Here is a 23307-nt window from a genome sequence, read left to right on the forward strand (position 1 = left end):
TTGTGCTTTTGTTGGCCTTACCCGTGACCCTCTAGCCACTTTTGGCCCTATTTCTTGACTTAGCCGTGAGTGCTTGTTATGTTGGTGGACTTAACCGAGAGCCTTGATGGTTGTTTGCTTTCCACTATTGACCGCGGCCGTGAGCGTTTATTTGGTTCTATGGGAATATTTTATGCTTATTTGATATATGAGGTCATTGATTAATTTGGAAATTGAAGGATCCTGATTTTTGCATGGGTTTGGGAGTACTAGTGGTGGTATTCTCCGGGTTATTTTCCTTTTGTGAAATTTGGGAGATTTCTAAGTCTCATTTTGGAAAAACATTTGGTTGGAATGAATTAATTTCATAAAAGATATCTTTGGGGTTTGGATACCGGCGTTAGGAGGTCATTTTGACTTGGGTTGATCCACTTATGAAAACGTGAGAAAATGATACCCTTTCGGATTGATTCGAGGATCTTCGGGTTTTCCTTTTCAGGTCTTTTCATCACGAGTTTTTGAGAGTTGATTTATCCTTCATTCTTTTCGATGTTTTAGGTAGATCAGTCTCTCCTGTCTCTCAAACTATTTTTGTTCTTTTTTTCATTGTTTCTTAGTTCGATTTTTTATGTTTATGACCGATACATAAGTATCCACGTATAATCTTTTGTTATACGTGAAACCATCAAGCAATGTCGCAAGTAAGTCGATTTTGTTTTGGGGCTTAGGGCGGTGATGACAAAGGTACACCGGAGATAGAGCAAAATGATATGTCATCCTACGACATCGGGATCCGATTCAGGAACCCGGCACAAGACTAGCGGAAGTTGACCCGAATCTTCTTAGGTTATTGGTAGTCTTATGCCCGACAGCGCGATCGACTCGTGGACAACTACTTTTCAAAATTGATAAAAACAAATTTGATAAAAACAAACACGTCTTTTTCTAAAACAAAATTCTATTTTTCGCAACATACAAAATTGATACAGCCCATTTTTCGCATGTTTCAAACCTATGTGCATGCTGAAAACATAAATTTTAAATACATTTTAAACATTGGTTGTTCACCTATTGATCACATGTTTAGGCTAAGGAATATCCTCATGAGTTAGGTTCGATAGGACACCCTTCTAGTTGAGTGACGGGTTTTATACATACGGGTGACAGAGTAGCCTTCGACGACCCTCGAGTACTAATATATAGTTGAGCCTAGCCCCGACCCGAGTGCTTGCGGTCCCCCTCTTTTCAGACTTTTTCATGTTTTTCTTCGAATTTTTGGACAAAGCACTCGTGGCCTCTTTTCGGGATTTTCCCATGTTTTCTATGATTTTAATTGATTTGTTGATTCGTCGATTTCCTCACATTTCTCTTGTCGTGAGTCTTTTGACGATCTTTCTCGAGATTTCTGGACGATGTTTCTTTATTTTCGTTTATATAAAGCATTTCAGTCTGCTTCCTCAAGCTTTGTTGCTTGTGTCTGTCGCATCAATTACACTTAAGGAACAGCGGATCTCCTAGGTATACAGGTTTGTTTTATGTTTACAACATGTTCTTCTCTTATAATCAAACTTCAACATGTTATCTATAAAAATATCTGAAGAACTACAACCATAGGGCCGCTGGATTTGACATTATAACCTGACACCCTAGAAAACTTAAACTTGTCACGACAAGGAGCGTGGAACTAGCGCGGTGGGCAGCACGACCATTTTTAACAGCAGAACATGTCTTTCCCAGCTAAATCATTCCTTTCCTAGAAATTAAAACAACAATCCATAGGATTTTTCGAGGTTGTTCGCCTAGCACAACATAAATCCTCAACTTTTCATTAGGCATTTGTACAGCTCTGTTGTACGATCTAAACTCTAACTCGTTTTTGGATTCCGAGGTTGTCGTCCGTCACGACATAAATCCTCACATCTTCCAGGCTGTTTGTGTGATTGGCAATTTGTGTGACTCTGTCACGCAAATTTAAGCCCTAATTAAATAAAAATTGGCAGGATAAAAACCTAAATATTTCTCCTCAAACTGAACCCAAATAATAGGATAGACCGGGTAGTCACCGAGGTGACTGGAAAGTCACCGAGGTTTTCCTTCGGATCTGTGGCATCCCCTAGTTCTTCCTCCTTTTGATTCTACAATAAATGTTTCAAATTTGAATCATTACATTTTTGCACACATTTTTGTCCGATTTCGTTGAAAAGTCATATCCTTTTGACCTCCTCGAAGACGATCTTTCTTGATTTTTATCGAGAGTATTTTTAAATGACTTCGGTCATTTAAGATGTAATTAACTATAGGGGCTTGCCCTTATAGGAAGCTTTTCCGAACCCAGCTTAAAATAAACCCTATTTAAGTTTTTATATTAAATAGGGGAATTTGTAGGCAAATAAAATGGTTTCACAGACCAAACGGACGTCATGTATTTCTTAGTTTATTTGATCGAGTCTCATCCTCAAGTCTTATGTTTATCCCTCGTGATAGATACAGGGTTTGAGGTAAAGCGCTCTTTCATTTAAACTATGAAAAATATGGAGTCAGTTTGATTTTCATGTTTGATTTTAAACTTAAATCTATATGTAAATTAAAGCGTGCTTCCGAAGCGGGCGACGGGATTTTGATTTCGGTGATCGACAGCTTCCTACAGGCAACTCCACCACACCTTTCAACTTTTTATCGCAGACAGTAGCATTTGAAGTTCTCTTTTAGTTTGGTTTCCACCATTTGTGACGGTTGCTCTTTATAAAGAAGATTAAAAAACCAAACATGATGAGGAAAAGAAAATTTTAAAGGGTAAAAATATAATTTTGGAAGAGAACCTTAACCTTGCTTAGATATCATATAGAAAAAAAGGATGTCGTTGGAAAGCTTATTTCATTTATTCCACTACTGGATATTCACACACAAACATACCTAATATTCAAAACTAGAAACTATTTATTTTAAATAATTTTAAAAAATAAAATTAATATTCAAAACTTTCTATCTTGGCCATTGAGAGAAGAAAGCAATATGTGATACTTCCCTTTTTATGTTACATATAAATCTATGGTCCTCCTTGATGCTGGAGCGCCGATACTACTATGTCCACATTATGTTAAAGTTCAGTTTTTATATTTTAGTTCTCTATTTTTATGTGTTTTTCTATTTGGATGACAAACTTGTAATAAGTGGGGCCTTAGTGCTTATAATTAGGTGTTGCTTTGTGAATAGAAGGGAGTGTTTTTAGAATTAAGAGTTTACTTCTTTTGGGATGGTTGGGTGACGTGGGGCACACCTAGGCAGAACCAATTGGGGAAGGCTGAATTGGTTTAGCTAGGGGTACAGGGGCCGACCGACCCAGTTGCATAGGTTAGGATTGTTGCCCAAAGGGAGTGGTCTCAATTTTTGTTATTTAATATTATATATGTATTATTTTTTTCGATTAGTGTTCAATTTTTGTTTTTCGGATTTCTATTATCAGCGTCTTTCTCACTTGCTAGGATTGCAGCCGAAGAAAGGAGGTGTTTCAGTTGTATACTGCTCCAAGATGGTGATTACCTCCATATTTCCTTCTCTATTTCCCTGTCCTACGTGTTTTTGCCCCTTCCCTACGCACCCTTCCTACTGTTGTTGCCTCTCCCGGCACCGCACCATGCTTTCCAACAGCACCAGCCCTATCCCAACTTGATGTCGCCCACTCCATAGCCTCCTGCTTGTTGTTCAGCTACCAAACCGCCTTCCCCTCGCTAACGCTAAGCCTCCCTACCACCTACCACTCCATGTTTCAACTACCTCGACATGCAACCCCCACCTTCAAACCTCACCCTAGAGGAATCTTCATGTAGGTGGGGTCGTTTATTTTATTTTCAAGTGTCTTTACGTGTAACCCATTTGAATTACAGCAATAAAATTATTATCGCATTGTAGTTTGGGTTAACTCCGGTATCATTGGGTTACCCGCTCATCGTCCTTACAGTTGCATGAGTTGGTAGTCTAGGTGATATCTTGTCGTGTGTCTTCTTGTGTTTCCTTTACATCAATACTATTCCTTTTTGTTCTTCTTCGTCTCCAAAAATCTTCACGATAATTCTTGATGATTATTTTGCTGAAATTATACAATCAGAGCTAAGTGTTGTGCGCTCATTTCAGTCGATCAGCCTAGTGCAAGATAAGAAATTGTGCATTTCTTCTTGTTCTTCCCTACTATTTTCATCATGTTTTGTGCCTCTTGTTGTTGCTTTGTTTTCTGTTTTGTTGTCCAAACCCTGAGATTATCGATTATCAGCATAGTGCAAGAACAGAATTTGGACACTTGCGTGTTGTTTTATGTTTTCATTTTCCAATGTTTTTTTTTTTTTTTTTGTGTTTCCCAGCTGATTTTTCTGCTTAAAACCTCCATCTCCAGCACAGGCCCACATCATTTCTTCATCGTCTGACACCCTAGTGCTAACCTAAGATGCCTACACGAAGACCTACTGTTCGTCCCAATCAAGAACTCATTATGGAAGGTTTATAACGGAAGATCCGGTTTTTTCAAGAAAGAATAGATGTTCTTAAACAAAGAAAATTGGAAGAACATGAGTTGGATTAAGAAAACAAGATTCTTGAGAGAGAAGATGAAAACCAATTCATCAAGAATCCTCAAATTTCGATGGGTTTGAAAGTCCGATGTTGGAATCATCGTGGATACCTGCATATGATTAGCACATGTATGACGAGGAGAAATGCGTTACAGTTCCTAGAGTGAAAAGTTCCCGCATCAATGTTTGGCAGCTCGATCTAATGTAGTTCATTATGAACAACATTCAAATTGGAAGTGTGTGATTTTTATCAAACCACTTGCAGTAAATTATTTCTGGTGAAGTAAATTTGTCGACATTGAAAAATATGTCGACACAATGTAGCCGATTATGTTCATTATCCTTGACCCATTGTCACGGTCAGAGGTCAAAAAATTGTACATTATTTTAAAAGAGGAATTAATTTTGGATGAATACGCGGATGAATGTGATGATCACATATTAGTAGATGTTTCTTCGGCCCATATCAATTAGCACGAAGACCTTAAAGATTCAGCACTCCTAGATGGGGAAATAGGAAATTCTTTCCAAAAGCTAAAACCTTACTCTAACAATGGAAAATACAGGATGTGATCAAGGTGTAAACGAAAAATTGAAGTATCTTTTACTATTGCATCATGACTGTAAAATCTCTTCTAAGAATGATATGTTGGAATTCAATTCATATTCAACAGGTCTCGATTCTCATGAAAATAAAAAATCATGCGTTGACGTGCAAGAGTTTCATTTTTGCACCAAATCTACTAGCTCCTTGGAACCTTTACATCTCATGAATGCAACCAACAATCCCAAAGAACTTTTGTTACTTGTAAATTTATTCATATTCTTCTATATCAATTTGTTGATTGTTGTGTTGCCAAAGATTTTTCAATAAGTGAAATTGAGTACTACAGAAAGTTTAAATCAATAGAGAATAATGTTTATAACTTAATGAACATTAGACTAAGATTTCTTCATATATCACTTATCTTGACATATTAGCTAGGGCAGATACTTGGATCACCAATCTTGACCTACCTGGAGATTAGAACAACTCCATCATTTTCAATGTACTGAGTTGGAAATGGAGACCTAAGTCAAATCTTCTTCAACCCTAGGAGAATAACGTGGGAGCGTCAGTACTACTGCTATCTACATTATATTAAAGTTCAGTTTTGTATTTTTCTATTTGGATGGCAAGCTTGTAATAATAAGAGGGACTTAGTGCTTATTTATAGGGGTGTTTTTAGAATTGTGAATTTCTTTCTTTTAGAAAGATAGAGCCACCTCGTTCATCATCATTGCAGCTATATCTTGGAGTTAGCAGTCCAAGTGGTGTCTTGTCGTATCCATTATTGTGCTTCCTTTACATCAATAATATTCATTTTTACAGTTCTTTATCTCCAAAAATCTTCATAACAATTAATGTTACTGTTTTACTGAAATTCTACAATCATACCCCTCCCGGTATCACTCCTCTTTTCACGTTAATGTATGAATCCATGGTACAAATTTTGTATTATTTAATACATGATTCTATAGCTCCTTTCATTCCGTATTAACAAAAATAATACTTTCAGCAGATAATGAAAAAGGAATAACAATGGAAAGAAACTTGTAAGAACAGAATTCCTACTTAAGACTGCATAATTCCACGTGATAACAAATAGTACACTGGTTAATAATCAAAGCAATTAGAAGAAACGAACTAACAGCATCACTGCAGGCGGTACAGCTTTTTGATGAGTAGCCTAGGAGCGTCAGCTGAGAAAACTGAGGAAGAGAACCTCGGATTTGATGTGGTAAAATACCAAGGGGCCTATCACTGCTGCCTACAATAAAGCTGGAAATCTCCCCTGGAGCATTTATCCTGCCAAAAAGCCAACATATGAGCTTGACACCTTAGGCAAAATGGGCATGTCATAAACTTCAAAAGAGAAGAAACAGCAAAGCAATTATCAGCTTCAAGGTGAAAGGGACATTTAAAATAATTATTGCAACAAAAAAGTTCATAGTCACACATAAAACTCTCAAGGTGTGTTTGATTTTAGGTGTAGTAAGAGGAGAACAAGCAATGTACATTAAATAACATAAGTATCGTTTTACAGCAATGTAGGTATGGTAACAAATAATTTTACTCAAATTTTCTTACAGAAACCTGCAGAATCTGCAACGCAGTGGGAATGCTTCCCCTGCAATGCATGATAGTATCAAGCTGCTCAAAATCATCCAGCATTCATGCACGCATCAAACAACATAACAATTCAGAATTTTTTAACTAACAGCTTCAACGAGTGTGACAAGATTCCTATCTCTCATTTTTCAATTTCCACAAAACTCAAGAAAATTATATGCATTGTACCCCATCCATTCCGTTTCATTTTACTTTTCCAAGAGATCAAAAAACATTCTTAATGATTTCATCACATCAAGAGGCTTCATGAGAGCTAAGAAATTTGAAGTAATGCTAGCGTCATTAAAAATTGAAAAATTCAAGAGAGAAGAAATTCACGATGAAGAAGGAAAAAATAAAAAAAGCAGAATATAGCAGAGACTCTGATTTACCCTTTAGGATGATGTAAAAGCCCCACCAGCAGCTCTACCGCAAGAGATGACGCAATAGGTGCAAGTCCAGGTCGTGTGACTGTACATTGCTGATCCAAGGTCCTGTTAGAAGTTGACTACAACAAGAAATGCACCCAGTTACAGTTAAGTAAACAATTAAGGAAAGAAGCTTGAACTATGATGAAAAAAATAGTTTACGGAGGCTAATTTTAAAAAATAGTACATCTATAGGAGCAACAACATCATTGCAAAAGTAACACCCTAGACGCTGCCCTCTATCCTCATTTTTTGTTGATTTTTTGTGCATTTGAGTGACAGTGGAATTAACAACCCCAGTTTTGTCGGTTGAACTGCTAGTAGTATTCTGCATATCAGAGGAAACAGGGGCAGGACCAGAACCATGACGCATGACAAGATAACTGTCAAATCCCAAGGCTGCAGTAATAGCAATCTGTAAAAGAAATTTCAACATAAGTAAATAAGCATGATTTAGATGTTAATGTTATGCCTGATACTAGAGTTTATCCAAACAATCATAAGAAAATCAAATATTATTGCTGAATTCAAAATAGGACAATATAATATAACAAATGAAAATAAAAATAGTAACATACACGACAAAATAAACTCAAACTAACGTGGATCTTGGAGTGGTGGTGGTGATCGTGAGATTTTGGTCCTCCGAAAAGGTAGAAAATACTGGGTGAAGGGCTGGAAGGCGTGGCGGCAGCAAAGGTTTGTCGGTAACCGCGAGGGGGAGATGCGAAGCTGCAGCAACAACAAGTTCAGTTGCTGTCCTGGGCAGTGGTGGCAAGAAAGAGGAGGCTGGACAGGATGGAAACGGCTGGGAAGGACAGTCCTAGTCCTAGGTTGTGGCAGCAGAGGAGGACGGCGGCAGTGTAGGGGATAAGTTGCCCAACGACAGCAAGCTGGAATGGGAGAAACGGATGGTTAGGTGGTTGGAACAGCAGAAAACAGCAGTAACACCGTAAATGGCTATTTACGGGTGGCTGCAGTGACGGGCAATGCGGGGGACTGCAGAACAGCAAGAGAACTGCTGGAATTGGAAAACTGCAGGGAAAATAGCAATGTGCGGCTGTTCGGGAACGAACATATCAATGAAGGACAGTCGGGAGCGAAGTTGGGAGGATGTGTAAGGGGTTAGGTAAGATAATTACGACCTAAAAAGCGAGATACAGTTGGAGCACTACTCGAACCTTCGGATAAAACCCTCAAAAGAAGAAGAAAAAACGCAGACAGATGTCTCAATAAAAAGTAACACAAAACTGAAAAACTAAACCACAAGAGGCAAATATATATGCCCTAGATAATTAGGATTGGGCCCACTGTTGAAAGGAGACTCCAAACCTAAGAGGAGAAGCCAATCAGCTCAACCACCTCCTGGACCGGTCTGTCACGGCGCTAGAGCGTGTCGGTTTCGTGCGCATGCGCCCTGCATCTTAATCGGGAGATAATTACGGCCGGGAGCAAAGTTGGGAGGAGATACAGCCTAAGGAGCGAGATACAGCTGAAGCACTACTCGAACCATCGGATAAAACCCTCGAAAGAAGAAGAAAAAATGCAGGCAGATGTCTAAGGGGATAGATAAGATAATTACTGCCTAAGGAGCGAGATACAGCTGAAGCACTACTCGAACCATCGGATAAAACCCTTGAAAGAAGAAGAAAAAATGCAGGCAGATGTCTCAATAAAAACTCACGCAAAATTGAAAAACTAAACCACAAGAGGAGCCAATCAGCTCAACCACTACCTGGACCAGTCCGTCCAAGCGCTAGAGCGTGTGTTGGTCCCAAGTCACCCCAACAAAATTTTGTTCTTCACTACCCCGAAACATAGCCAAAACTTTGACCTAACCCTCAATTCCTTTTGCTGATTTTCAAAATCAGCAACCCTAAATTAAATTTTAAACCCCTCCTACCTCCCAACTCTAAACCATAGTCATACCACCATTGAGATACATGCCCTAGCTTTCCCAGGAAGAGATACGACGAGAGATCCGCCGACTTCAGCGGTAGATTACGAACATGAAAGAAGAAATTCAATGGGAGGCTACCCTCAACAGTGATTTGAAAGGGTGAAGAGGGAAACGAGAAGAAATAAAGATGAAGCGGAAAAAACAACATCAGTTTCTACCAATTTACAACCGTCAAAAGTTACAAACTCTAGCTTCCAAAGTGAAAAGACCACAACACCAAGCGATACTTATCCAGCGCAACCAATCTGCAAGTTTGTCACAGCTAGAAAATGTTGCAAGTGCCACAGATTTGGACATGTTGAAGCAGAATGCACAACCAGAGGAGTGATCAACTTCACTGAGCAGAGTGTCATCAAAAAATTGGGGAAATACACCGCGTGCGCTAAAGACAGTGAGTACATAAATAGGGAGAACCTGCTTCCAATTGAGGACAAGCTACACTTAGTCCCAGTTGAGCTTGTGGAAGAGACTCCAACCGACTCCATTGTAAGTGGTCATTACAGTTACAAGCCTGAGGAGGCAACACAGGTGTTTCAAATCTATAGACCCGCTCTTGAGTTGTCCCTAAGGCGGGAGGTCCAGCATGTCCAAAGAAGAGTCAAATGTCCCATGCCTGGACTATTACAGTGAGTAGTCCATATTTTAGAGTCACCTCAGCAAGGCGCCTATCAGCAAATTTCCAGACATGTAGGTTGAATCTCAACTCTGAAATGTGCCCTGAGAGCCTAAGGGGGATGAAAATTCTTCAATGAGATCCAGGTCCTATCACTGAAGATGTCTCTCCTTAGTGGTCACTGGTGAAAGTAGCATAACCTACTACAAATTTCATCCCAGAATTTAGTTCTCCGCGCACGCTTGTTACTCTACCACCGCACGTCTGGCTCGAGAAGTGAAAAGAGAAGATTTTAAATGTAAAAACTCGAGGGTTACATTGCAAGAATCCTCCTCTATATGCAGCTTCCGCTCAGGATGTGCCAAAAGAGGATGGAAACATATTCTACCAGAATGTGTTGTGAAATGACAACACCGGCATGATCTACCTATTAAGCAACTTAATGTCGTACGATGAGGATACAAGTGTCACCATGATTAAAGGCAAGAACCAGAAACTTCAACGAATGAGGTCGAAACTCCCCCAACCCCAAGAGACTGACGCGGCGGCTATGGAGGACCGACCTCGAGAGTTAAGTCCAACTTTACTGGACCGGCAAATCCTCAAGGGAGGAGAGGTTGCCGACCCTACAGCTCTCCCTTTCCTTTCTCCCCCCCCTCCCTCTTTCATTCCTATTACTTTCCTATTATAAGTCCTTACCAATTCTAAATTTTAATTTATTTTTCTCATGCTTGTCTAATCTGAAATTATATTAGTTTATTCATCATTGCCTCATTTGAATTCTTATTTTTTTATTCTTCTTTCTTATTTTAAACATTGCCTAAAATAAGTTCTAGTCCTCATTATAAATAGGGGTTGTTATGCTTAGAGTTCTCTGTAAATTTTGATGTGTTTGCTTTCAGATTTCCTGTGTGAAGTCATTTTCCTTTTTGTATGGTTATATCCAAGGAAGTGGTGGTGCTCCGACTGTATCCTCCTCCAATGTGTTATATCTTTTCTTTTTACCATCCCTACTCCTCCCCCCTCTAGCAGCCTTCGGCCTCCCCTTCCTTCATCCCCACACCCATCCACCCTTCCTCCAACTGTTTACTATTGTTGTCCAGCTCCCAGGACGTCACCCCAACCTTTAATCGGCCTCTCCCTACAGTCCAACATAGTTGTCCCCCGCCCTAGCCTTCATACCAGCCCCGGTCATCGTTGTTCTGCAGCAAAACCTGTTGCTCAACCCTCCATCATTGTTGTCCCTACAGTTTTGCACATTTCCCTCGTCACTAGCACTCCTTTGCTACTACCACCCCTGCCAACCAACTCGACCCACCTGGCCGACCTCCACCACCCTTGGAATACACCTTAAAGGTGTTTGTTCGTGTCGTTCATGTTTTGTGTCATTATTTTCCGTAATGTTGCATTGTAACCCTCTCTCCACATCAATAAGGGCGCGTTTGTTTCAACTACGACTGTAGAAAAGCTGGTTTGAGAATCTGTTGTTGTAAAACTGTTATTCAGATATTGGTGTTTCAGAAGCAATAGACCTATTTGAACAACACAGTTCTGAAAGCGTTGTTTGTAGACAAAATGACAGTAATGCCCTCCGTATAGAAACACAATTTAGTTAAAACTGTTAGGAAAACACAATTTTGAAAATGCTTCATGTTCAGTCAAACCAATGATAACTTTTAATGTTAATTTTCGAACTCAATGCCATAAGAGAAGTCAAGACAAATATTAAACTAATTTTTTTTCCGTCAAAATAATCATATAACTATTAGTTCAACATAAATTGTAACTCATCCAGATAGACGAGTTTGTCTACCAAAAAACACCTAAAGTAACACATTTTGTCCTTCAAATTACATCATTACCAAAACAAAAACAATGCCAACAACAATAAAAGCAGTGCTACGATTACTAAATTAAATAAGAACAAGTGTTTCACAAAAAATTCCAACTCATTAAGATCATTCTTCACCGCGACTTCAAATGTCGCTATCTTTTCATCATATCGCTACAGTGTTGCATAATTTGATTCATCAACCCATTGAAAAAACTTGCAATCTGTATTTGAGAGACTTTTGTGGCATCTATAAAATTTACGGTCAATATTGTCGCATTTCTGTGTGATAAACACAACGCATAAGATGTTGCAATCATAGTAAATTGCTTGGTGATTGTTCCCCTTAGAGCATGACAAATTGCTTGAGCTCGATTTGATTCTGTAATAATACAAAATATTAATTTGCACATTAATTTTTGTAAGAAAAACCAAGCAAACACTAGCAAGTAACAAACCGAACTCTTAAAGGCGATGGCAAAGCAATACCTGTTGAGCAAAACCTCTACTTTTTATAGGCCATCACGGGCTCAACGAGATATCAAATCTCAAGGTTTAGAGTAAACACATGGAGATAAATAATATTTCAATAGAAGAAAGCAATAGACCCATAATGTAGGGGCCCTTGGTCACCAGAAGCACTTAAGAGAGGCCATCCAAAAGAACGCCTCGAGTCCGATTACTCATCACAACCCTTTTAAAACCGACCAATTGAATAAATACCAATCCACAAAACAAGGCACAAGCAGCCAAAGAAAATTAGTTTTTGACACATAAACGCATAAGTTTATCAAAATAACAATGAGCTCATACTTACCTGATAAAATAGGCTTTAAAATACCTTTCAAATATTATAAATATTTTAGCACAAAAACAATTTAAAAGTACAGTTGAATTTTAGTGTCATGGTTAAAGAACATTAGAGCTCAACCGACAACCTGACAAAAAGAGAAAGACCAGTAATGTCTCTCTAGGTTCTTGAGAGTCTTGAGGAGTTTAGGAATGTTCAGCAATCGAAACAAATCCATTGAATATTAGATCAAGCTTCTCTAATTCAAGCTCGGTTCTACCAAATCTGAATTTTTTAGCATGATACAGTCTGTCGTTAACAAAAACGAAGATAAAATCATTCATAATACTTCTACATGTAACTTAACTGAACAATTACATAAATTAAAATTTTAAATTTACTTGTAGCTTCTCCGTCCACCATTGTGCATATGCATCTATGGTGTTTGTAACTGGATCCCAACCAAATTCAGTGGATCCTCTTTTGAGTTATTTCTAAATTTTTCAGTCTTCTTTTAATTGATCTCATTTATTCTTTAATTGATTTCTGTCATACAATCTCCTCATTCTCTCTCGAATTTTTTTGTGATCTTGTTGAAATGTGTTATCAGCCTATTTCCTAACTTAATCTCTCTTAAGCAAATGCCACAAAAAATCATTTTTATTTCTTTCTCCCATATAATTGATGATGTGTTATCTCTTGTGTTACTCATTTTTTATTATATCTACCACCTTGAGATACAATTTAAAATATTATATTGATCATAAAATATTGGAAGATATTAACCATAAAACTTTAAGGCATATAAACATTATCGCTTTCATAAATATGCAGCATAAATTCACATATTCACACACATGCCACGTAAGTACTACAGGAACCTTGTGGATATCGCAAGTGTCAAGTATGAAAGTGAAAGGGGATAACAAGACTCGAATTTTAGGAACATTGCTAGTAACTTTAGGTGAAATCCACATTTTTATGCATAGCTTCGTCGCACCAAATTATTGGACCCGTAAATATGGAACTTTAGGAGAAGGGAATGGGCTATAGATATTTAAAGGAATTGTGTATTGTAAATGTCAATTCCCCACAAAACTCACTTCAAATAAAATAACAATGATTGAAGCCTATTGCATATACAAAATCCTCTCGCATATAGCTGAAATAAAAGATATGCCCACAATCATACCATACAAATAGAGCAGGAAAACATTTACATCAGTTGTTATACCAATCTATCCAAAAATCAATAGGTATTTACATGCGTACAAGCCAATTCCCTTCAGTTCCACATATCTAATATATAAACTTTCCTTTTTATTTTTCAATAAAAAATCATTATACTACCCAAATCTTCAATACCACAGAAAAATAACATCATTTAGCATTTAAACAGAAAAATAAACCAATTCTAGCATAGGAAGGGTCTCCACCATTCAAAACAATAGAAGTTTTATGTGTTATAGATGTAAACACATTCGAATTGCCAGGTTTGTGTGCAAATCTTCCTAAAAAACATATTAACTTGCGTTTATTTCATAAATAAAAAAAATCTGCAGAGGAACTTTTTGCACTCCTAGTAAAAAAAAAAAGCTAATTTTTCCATCATCTTGTCATCAATGGTGAAATAGAACAGTAAAGGCTTTCCCCTCAACAAAAAAAATGTCTTTCAAGAATAACGCAAGGGAAGAGTAATGGAGAAAAAATGTAGAAGGTAGAGGGCTTAGTAGAAGAATATAGGAGAAGGGACTTGTAATTCCTGGTTTCAAATATGTGCATTTTTGCAAGGATCGTACCTATGGTGAAACAGAGACGATGAGCGCCGAATCGAGGCAAGGCTAGCGGAGCAGGCCTTCTGAAGCGGCTAGGGCACGATGGAGCGAGGCAAAGGATCAAGGGTATTCACGAAACTGTCTATTTGAGAACCGCAGAATACACTACGTAGTCCACGGTCACAAATATACAGTAAATCAAAACATTTTCGCGACCAGGGGACAGAAAACGGGCGAAACAAACACCTATAAAATTGAGTTTTTAGCAAAAATTGGTTTCAAAAGACCAAACAAAATGGGCCTAAGAGTTTGTTTTACATTTTCCATTGAATTTCCTCCTAGTTCTGGTATCAATGATGGTTTAAAATTTTGATATTAGAATTCTGGTAGCTTTGATTTGAAGAAATAAAATTCCTTCAAAAGTCTAATTATGTTTAGAAGACTTTAAGAATATAACTGATAAGTAGTAGCAATTTGTGCTGGAGCATCATATTTTCAAGAATAGAGAAAAAAGTTGCCTTCTTGACCATAGAAAAAATTTTTGGAACTAACTCGAGCACGAAGATGATGAGAAGAATTCAACAGTTGATCCGATAGATCATATTTGTATGGTATGGTTTGTCCTTCAGGTCTTTTTGATCTAGCTCAACTAGGAAAGATATCAAAAAGGAGATCCACATTTTGCCAAAAATTCATCTAAAACAGAGAACTTATATACTCCTGAGGATGAGAACCAACATTGATTTTTTCCCCTTTAACTATGGATTACATGCACGGCAGCTATATATGAGATCATCTCAGCTCGGGTTTGCAAGCCAAATCTTGGAGGTTTTCATCACATACTTTCTTGGCTTAGCATTACACATGCAATTGAAGAAGCAAAGCTTAACCACTTTGCTAAGATTTTTTGGCGTGAAAATCTCTCATTTTGGATTCTCTCTTGACGATGACCAGAGAATTTCAGCACTAATGAGCAACATCAGCTAGGATTAAGATCAGCATCATCTTGAATGTCAGATCTTTATAAGACAAATCATGTATGTCAGAGATCCCAGCTAGGCTTGTTCTTCATTATGTGCAAACGTACTTTGAATTTAGTAAGAAATAGCATGTGTTCCTTCTACGTATACCATGTTTGTGGCCTCTATGCTTTCAATGAGTCGGATTATCCCTCTATGGAAATAGGCTAAAGCTGAACAGAATTACTCTTTTTGCTTATTAACTGTGCTTCTTGATCTCTTCTTTGTTTTGTTTTGTAGCACATCATAAATGCACTTGGTGAAGCCTCTGGGTTTGAGTTTTGGCATTCTAGATACAACAGTATTAATAGTGCACTTTGTGCTACTAAGAACCCGAAATACATCTAGATCAATCGTTAGGAACTCCAACATACATCTAGAGAAATCTACATGTTTGAGAGCATCTCAGTTATTATGTGATCTAAATGCCACAGAAACAGTAACAATAAGTTTCCTCTTTAAAGTCAAGAAGCTTTTAAATGCTTACCATACAAGAGATTTAAAAGACTGCTAAATTACATCATGGTAAAGGCACTGAACATGTCCATCTCAAAATTCTCATGCAAGTATGTCTAAATGCTTAAAAAGGTGCATAATACAAGCACGTGATCTCCGTCAGCAATTCAGGCCTTCACAGATTAACAAAACTGCACTCTAGAGAATAGCTGTCAATAAATAGCTATGCAAATGATTCCTATGGATTCCAATCTAGACAATAGGTAGCCTAAAAATCTTATGTAAGTAAATAACATCATCAATTAAAATTGATAGGATACCCCAAAAATAGTGACAAGCGTGCCTATGGATTTGACATTCAGAAATAGTTATAAAAAGTAATCATTCAAGCATTTTATAGCCAACTCACTACAATTAGAATAACATTCTAGGCAATTCAGAAAAAAGGTGGAGCTAAACCATAGAAAAAAATTATAAAAACAAAAATCTGACATATAAGAATGCTTTAGGTTGCTAGTTTCACCTTGTTTTCATTTGCACAAAAAAGCGTCGGAAGCCATCTACTTTCCCTCGTGTCAGTCAATAAGAACACTACATCATGGGAAGCAATCAAACTTTGAAGCAGCTCGCAATCTTTAAGTACGTTACCTGATTCTTGAGCAGGCACTGGGTGCCCTGGCATTGGAATTGCTAACTTAATACCCTCAGCTTCCTACAATATAATAATAATAATCAGGGGTTGCAACATCGGAATTCTGCTAAGAAGACAATATGAGAAAGTTGAACCTCACCACAGCTGGAAAAATCGTCATTAGACTTTTAGCTGCTGCAACAGCTTTTAACTCACCACCATTAAGGCAATCCTCCAATGTGTACAGAGACTGCCTGACAGGATTGGACATAGCAACCCGTCCACTATCAAGCAATGTTATCTTCCTAATGCCCCAAGCCTGAAGATAGAAATTGGAACCATTGGAGAGAGAAAAAGAATGAAATTTTGGAATGTATAAAAGAATCATTTGTGACGAACCATCAGCATGCGGGCAACTTGGCATCCTAATGTACCAGCACCCAAAAGGAGACACTTAACAGAGGATAGGATATTAATGTCTAGAGATGGAAGGGTTCGCCATCTCATGAGCTTTAAATTAAGATCTGCTGCAGAGACGGCTAACCTGCGGAGACAAGAATAAAAGGAACATCTTTAAATGGGTAAATTTATCACCAAGATACTTAGGTGCTTATTGCAAGCAGAAGATCAATTTTTTTAACCTCTTTGGGTCCATTGATGCCGCCAGGTTTATAAGCTTAGGTTTAGGGTCCCATCCTACAGCTTTAGGAACACTAAGAGGGTCCTTCCAATCTATCATAAGCATTTTCAAGTACGAGAGATCACATTGGATTAATTGGGCCTGTTTCAGTTCAGATTATAAAACAAAATTGGCATTTACCCATAAACAGATGATCTACCTTGTGGAAGCAAAACCAATGCTTCTCCTACAAGGGATAAATCCATATCAGCTAAACCACGCCTCTCCCGATAGCACAAAAACTGAATCTTCTCCATCCTCAATCTCAAACAAATGAATGCGAGGAAGTTGCGAAGAGGCCATCCTGGATAACTAGGAAGATTACATGGATCATAGAAACCGAAGAGCAGCTGATGGATGCAGCAAACAGTTTGAGCCAAAGATTAATAGAAACTCCAAATCATTATTTAAGCAAAAATTAAATATTGTCTGAAGAGAGGTCTTAAAAGGTGATGCATGACTATAATTTTTTGAAACTACATCTAAATAAGATAGAAGGATTTACTGCATGCTGCAAAATAGCAATTTATACCACGAGCATACCTTTTCACCATCACGGTGGAAAGCTTCCCAGTCCTTCAATGGTCGAATAGTAACATGTGCATTTGATGAAATAAAAACAAAAAAGAATGGCACACCTACAGTTTGACAACAAATATACCAACCACAGTAAAGAGAATGAAATCAACAAATGAATAACATACAATAGAATCTTCACATACAAAATACATGATCAACCTGCTGTTATGTTTGAATTACGCCATTCATTACACGCCATTGCTAAAGATTTTGTCTATCATTGAATAACAGCATCATTAGAAACTCTGCAGAATGAGGAAGGAGCTCCATGATGACTTCTGCACCTATAAGAAAGAATACCTCTTGTGGAATGAGCACTTTTGAAGCAGGCTGTATGTTAACAAAGGTTGCTGGAGGATCAAGCGACAGAGCTGGAAATGCAAACCAATGATGGAAAGTCCATTTCTTCAAATCAGCAAATGAGATAAGAAGGAACCTTGAAAGCACTGAACAATCCTCATCCGCCTTCCCGCTTATAATATCATCAAAAATCTAGGCAGCAGTCGACAATCGGGCTATCAGTTCAGCAGTTAAGCACATGATACATCAAAAACAATACACCTTAAAGATGTAAAAATCGATATTCTTTTTTTTTCTTTCAAAATGAGAGCTCCAAAGAGTTGACCTTCTTTGCTTCCATCTTCAGAAGAGCATCCTTATCAAGAGAATGGAAGCCCTCCAGCGTATTTGTATTGTATAGAGTCCCTGGCACCGGGCATTTATTCCTGTTGCCAATAACCAACTGAGACGATGTTGATTGTTCGCGAGGATCATCCGGAAGGGACTCTGCCATGAGTTTTAACGGATTTGGCACTTGTGGATGTGAACATGGTGCATAGAAACCTGCAATTAAGCGAGCGAACTCGTAAGAAGTAAAGTTCAAAGTCGGAAAATGGGAGCAACAAAAAAACTTGCCAGTGATGGGGATCGGGGACTGGTCGAGCCCCAGAGTATCAAGCTTGAGAGAGGAAAGTCTCCTCCAGAAGCCCTCGTCCACGGAGCTCTGGAAGGGTGTGAATCTAAGGATCTGTCGTTCACCGGAGAATCCTGAGGAAGACGACGGAGGTGGAGAAGGTGGAGAAGGCGCTTGCCGTGTTGTGTTCTCCGCCATAGATTCCGTCCAGTGATGTCGTCGATCTCTATTTCTCTCTCAACCATCTAAGCACTCTCTCATCGATGACTCGTTGGACCCGCGAAATGATGACTTGTAAAAATGGACAAGCCCAATTTATTTTAGGCGGATTTTTATGCGAACTCAAAAAGATTTGGATTTTATAAATTTGATTGGTAAGTTTTTAAAATTGTCTCCAATTAATTATATAGACGCTTTTAGTTTAAAATTTATGAAAATATCAAAAAAAAATTCGATTATTTTAAAATTAGGCGATAATTATTATCCTTCATTGAGATGATTTAAGCCCCAATTTAAATATTTTTTTCCAGTATTTTGGTACTTCTATAAATTTTAAGGCTAAGACTGTGTTTGACGGAGCTTAAAATGAACAGTGCGGTGGAAAAACGTCGATTATGTGTGTTTGGAAATCGCAATTGTAATGTATTTTTTAAAAGTAATTAAATGTGGGTCGCAATATTTCTCTTTTTTCTACCTGATTTTTCACTCTCTGTGCTCTCGCATGCCCCTTTCTCATGAACCCTTTCTCCACTGTTTTTGGTGGCTATGGTTAGCTTTTTTGGCGGTTGTTGGTAGCGATGGTTGTTGCTATGTATTGGCATTTCTTCTTCCACCCTCACTTCTTTGTCATTGTGGCTAGGGTTGGTTTCGGTGGCTAAGGTTGACCTTTCTTTTGTGGTTGTTGTTAGTTAGGGTTGACCTTTCTTTTGTGGTTGTGGTTGTTGTTAGTTAGGGTTAGTTAGGGTTGACCTTTCTTCTTCCTCCCCCCACCTCGGCTCAAAATAAGATCGTTAACAACCCTACCCACCTATCTTAAAAAATTGTCTAGCTATTTAAAATTATTACAATTTATTTCTACTTCCAACAATTAGTGTATGACTCTTTTAGATGTTAGCTAAAAGTAATGGAAACACAGGAAAGATATATTTTTAGATAGAGCCACAAATGTTACATGTATAACTCAAATTATTAAATTTGATATATTGATTTACATAATAATATAACTAATTAAATTTAATAAAATTTATTACTATATATTTAATCAATTTAATATATAGAACAAAAAAAATTAAATTTCCTGTGTTATTAATAAAATTCCTATAATAATTTTTTCATGAATGATTCTTGATAATATATCACTTTTAGTAAAAATATATATTTTTTAATTTAAAAGCAAAAAATAAAATTTCTTAAATAAGATAAATTATGAATATTAGTAATCATAAATCTTTAGTAAAATATTGAAAATAATAATAAATTACTAAACAAATTATATTATTATTATTATGTGTTACATAAATTATTAAAATATATGAAAATTTTACTCTTATCAAAATAACATTAGAATTTATTTAGTTTTAAATAACTATCTTTATTTTATGAGAATAATTCACTCAAAATATCTGGAAAATAAATTAATTTTAATATATAACACTTACTCTTTCATATTTATAAACATAACACTCAAATCCTTAATATCAACTCCAAAATATATCATTATTACATAATTTATGTTATTTTTGAATAAAGTTATGATTTATTATGTCATCAGGTTGAACCCCCGCTCAACCTTTAAATCTTGAACCTTTTCTTTTATCAGTTCAATCTCCAATCCAATTTTTAAAACCTTAGAAAATAGGGTTTCATTTATAGTTTTGGGATATATATTTTAATAAATTTAACCAAAATCTATAAACTCTTTTATTATAATCTATTTGATTCATTTAATAATAGAATATTATTTCAGCATTTAAGCGACATAGCGGCCATTAAATTAGATAGATTTAACTTATTGTATTCCTCTCATGAGTCACTCAAAATTAGATTATAATTAGGCATGCTAAATCAAGAGGCCGTCTAATCCTTTAATTAATGCTTTGAAGCTTTCAATTCTGATTGAACTGATTTTATTGTTGTTATATTTAGCCCGATGAATGTGTTTAAACATTTAGTTAGATTATAAATTTGTTGAATTAAATAAAAAATATATAATCATGACCTTGAATTTATTTTTGTTAGTTTCCATACTTGAGATTTGCATTAAGATTTGTGTTTTATTAGATCAAAATAAAAAAATGTCAATAGATTAAATTAAATTTTATAATTATAGACATTTGTGTAGAACTAAGTCTTAACTCAAGCATATAATGTGCAAATAAGAGATCCTAGGATAAACATGATACATTCAATAATTTGTTCAACTTATACTTCATACCTTGTAGTGAAACAATAGTATTTCTAATTTTATATTCTCGGCCTCTTTTATTCTAATTTTATAATAATTATTTTAGTAAAATTATCATGTTACTCATGAATAAATTAAAGCCCAACTTCTCTATAATTAAAAAAAAAAAAACAATAAAATTGAATCCAAAATTAATGAAACAATAAAAAAGAAAAACTTTATTAAGGTACCAAAACCTTTAATAGGTATAATGGATAGCAATAAATCAATCAAAATAATTTACAAATGATAAATCAAAGAACTAATGAATCACTCATCCCAAATCAAAAAATCTAGACTTTTGATAACGGTTTGAATATGGTTGCAGCGAATCGCATGGCAGCCATCCAAATCATCATCTCGAAAGAAAATAATGATTTCTAAACTCTCCCCAGCAATTCTAATTTACATTATCAAAAAACAGGACCTTCCTTCTCCTTCAATTTGTCCTTCTTCCGATTAGCCCAACGACGGACCTCCTCCATTACGGACGACATCTCCGGCCGATGCTCCGGATTATCGGATGCACAGTCAACTCCAACCTGCAAAAGCATCACCATTTCCTCCTCCGGACTCCCAAACCTCACCAACTCCTCATCAAACAACTCTCTCGTTCTTTCTTCCCGAATCAGGGACTCTACCCATCGCGGCAGATTAACAACTCCGCCGCCTTCCGCCGGAGCTTTACCCGTAACCAGCTCAAGGAGGAGGACGCCGAAGCTGAAAACATCTGACTCTGGAGTCAAGGTTTGGGGAGGAGATGAAGAAACGAGATGAGCGACGCCATGATCGGAAACTCGAGCTCCGTAGGAGCTGGTGATGAGAATGTTGGAAGATTTGACGTTGCCGTGAGATGCAGAGGGAGAAGTTGAGTGAATGAATTCAATGCCGCGGGCTGCGTCTAAAGCGATTTTGATTCTGGTTTCCCATTTCAGAGGGGGACGACCGGAGCCTCTGTTTCCTGTTTGACATTTGAAATTTCAGTTTGAAAAAATTGAAACTTTTGTTTGTTGGGCGTGGCCCTCATTTTCTTCTAAAAGAAAAAATTGAAACTTTAGAAAGTTCAGAAAGAATTCAGTCAGAAGACGGCGATGACGAAGTCGATGAGAGTATTCCCAAGCATTCAGTCAAAATGGTTGTTGACAGGGAAAATTGGAAGGTTTTCAAGCGTTGACTGTACACCATTATTCACTTTATTTAATTCTTTTTTTGGGAAAAAAAAAAGAGCCCTAAAATAAGAACAAAAAAGAGACTGCTTTATAGATTTACTTTTCAGCTATTTATTTTTCAAACTACTGTCAAATATCTATTTGGTAATTACTTTCTTTTTGGACTGCAAAAATTTTTGTCGTGAAAGTTTTATTTTTTAGAACGATTTATTCGTCCGTCACAACTAAGAAAATAGAAATGAACTATTCTAATACGTAGCACATGAAGATGAAATGAAATTGTTTTAAAATGTTGGGTTCAAGCACTTATTCTTCCCTCAAAAAAAAAAGTTTGGCCATTTCAAAAATAAAAATATTTATAATATTCATTCTAATTTTAATTAAAAATTATTTCCCTATAATAGTTTCATAAACAACTTTACAAATTTTACAAAATTGATTGAAAAAATACAAAAAGATATAACATTGTGGACATAGGTGAGAAGAAGAGCTCACTTCAAAAAAATATACCCATAAAACATTGCACTCCAATTAAAAAAGTGATTTTTACATATCAACCATAAAATAAAATTGAATATTTTATTTTAATCATTCAACCTTTAAAATATAATATTTGGATGATTAAAATGTTATATTTAAAATTTGGAAGGATTATAAAATTTAGATGGTTAAAATCAGCTCATGAAATCTAACCGAAAGTACTGGAAGAGAAACTAACCGTGCAGCAGAGAAGAAAGACTCCCCAATGGCATATAGTCGTAGACCAAGAGCTTCTCCTCCCTTCCGTAGTAATATGCTCGGAGAGCTACAAGATTATGGTGCTCCATTGCGCTTATGGCCTTAATCTTCTCTGCAAATTCCTTCTCCGGCATCCTCACATTCTTCAATCTCTTCACCGCCACCTCCACCGCCAAATTCTCCCCCACCGCCGCCCTGTACGAGATACCATATCTCCCCTTCCCCAAAACCTCCGCTGAAGCCCTCAACAGATCCTCGAGATCGAAAACCCTTGGTGCATTCCCGAGGAACACCAATTGCTTCCTAGAAACCGCGATTCCCGGCGGAGGTGCGGTGGCTGCAGCCACCTTTTTAATCTTAATCTCGAACTCCGGCAACTTCGTGGCCGGATTCTCCGTCAAACTATCTTCCACAGGTTTACTTTTACGCAGGAAGAACAGAAACAGGACAACCAGAATTAGAAGGGCCAAAGCGACGGCACCGATCACTATTCCGGCTACTGCGCCACCAGAAAGAGAGCTAGATTCCGGCGGCACTGGAAGTACCGACGGTATAGGCGGTACCGTCGGCACCGGCGGCACCGGCGGTAC

At 37.1% G+C, this 23307-nt stretch overlaps 2 protein-coding genes across 2 annotated transcripts in view; both read right to left on the minus strand.

The window, feature by feature from the left end:
- Positions 1 to 18653, minus strand: part of LOC110027474 (ubiquitin-like modifier-activating enzyme atg7) — a 23847-nt gene extending 5194 nt beyond the window's left edge. Inside the window, exons 1-13 of the mRNA XM_020728918.1 lie at positions 18370 to 18653; positions 18080 to 18297; positions 17755 to 17946; positions 17614 to 17668; positions 17419 to 17513; positions 17036 to 17225; positions 16838 to 16928; positions 16596 to 16740; positions 16357 to 16515; positions 16089 to 16277; positions 7309 to 7536; positions 7086 to 7201; positions 6234 to 6390 (exon numbers count right to left, since the gene is read on the minus strand). Coding sequence (XP_020584577.1) covers positions 6234 to 6390; positions 7086 to 7201; positions 7309 to 7536; positions 16089 to 16277; positions 16357 to 16515; positions 16596 to 16740; positions 16838 to 16928; positions 17036 to 17225; positions 17419 to 17513; positions 17614 to 17668; positions 17755 to 17946; positions 18080 to 18297; positions 18370 to 18565 — 2031 coding nt within the window. The 5' untranslated portion in view covers positions 18566 to 18653. The remainder of the gene's footprint in view (positions 1 to 6233; positions 6391 to 7085; positions 7202 to 7308; positions 7537 to 16088; positions 16278 to 16356; positions 16516 to 16595; positions 16741 to 16837; positions 16929 to 17035; positions 17226 to 17418; positions 17514 to 17613; positions 17669 to 17754; positions 17947 to 18079; positions 18298 to 18369) is intronic.
- A 2570-nt stretch (positions 18654 to 21223) lies between these two features.
- LOC110027458 (probable inactive receptor kinase RLK902) overlaps positions 21224 to 23307 on the minus strand; it is an 8165-nt gene continuing 6081 nt past the window's right edge. The window contains exons 2-3 of the mRNA XM_020728901.1: positions 22698 to 23307; positions 21224 to 21771 (exon numbers count right to left, since the gene is read on the minus strand). The exon at positions 22698 to 23307 is cut by the window's right edge and continues 754 nt beyond it. Coding sequence (XP_020584560.1) covers positions 21224 to 21771; positions 22698 to 23307 — 1158 coding nt within the window. The remainder of the gene's footprint in view (positions 21772 to 22697) is intronic.

The sequence above is a fragment of the Phalaenopsis equestris genome, unplaced genomic scaffold, assembly GCF_001263595.1.
Source record: "Phalaenopsis equestris unplaced genomic scaffold, ASM126359v1 Scaffold000428, whole genome shotgun sequence".
NCBI classification, from domain to species: Eukaryota; Viridiplantae; Streptophyta; class Magnoliopsida; order Asparagales; family Orchidaceae; genus Phalaenopsis; species Phalaenopsis equestris.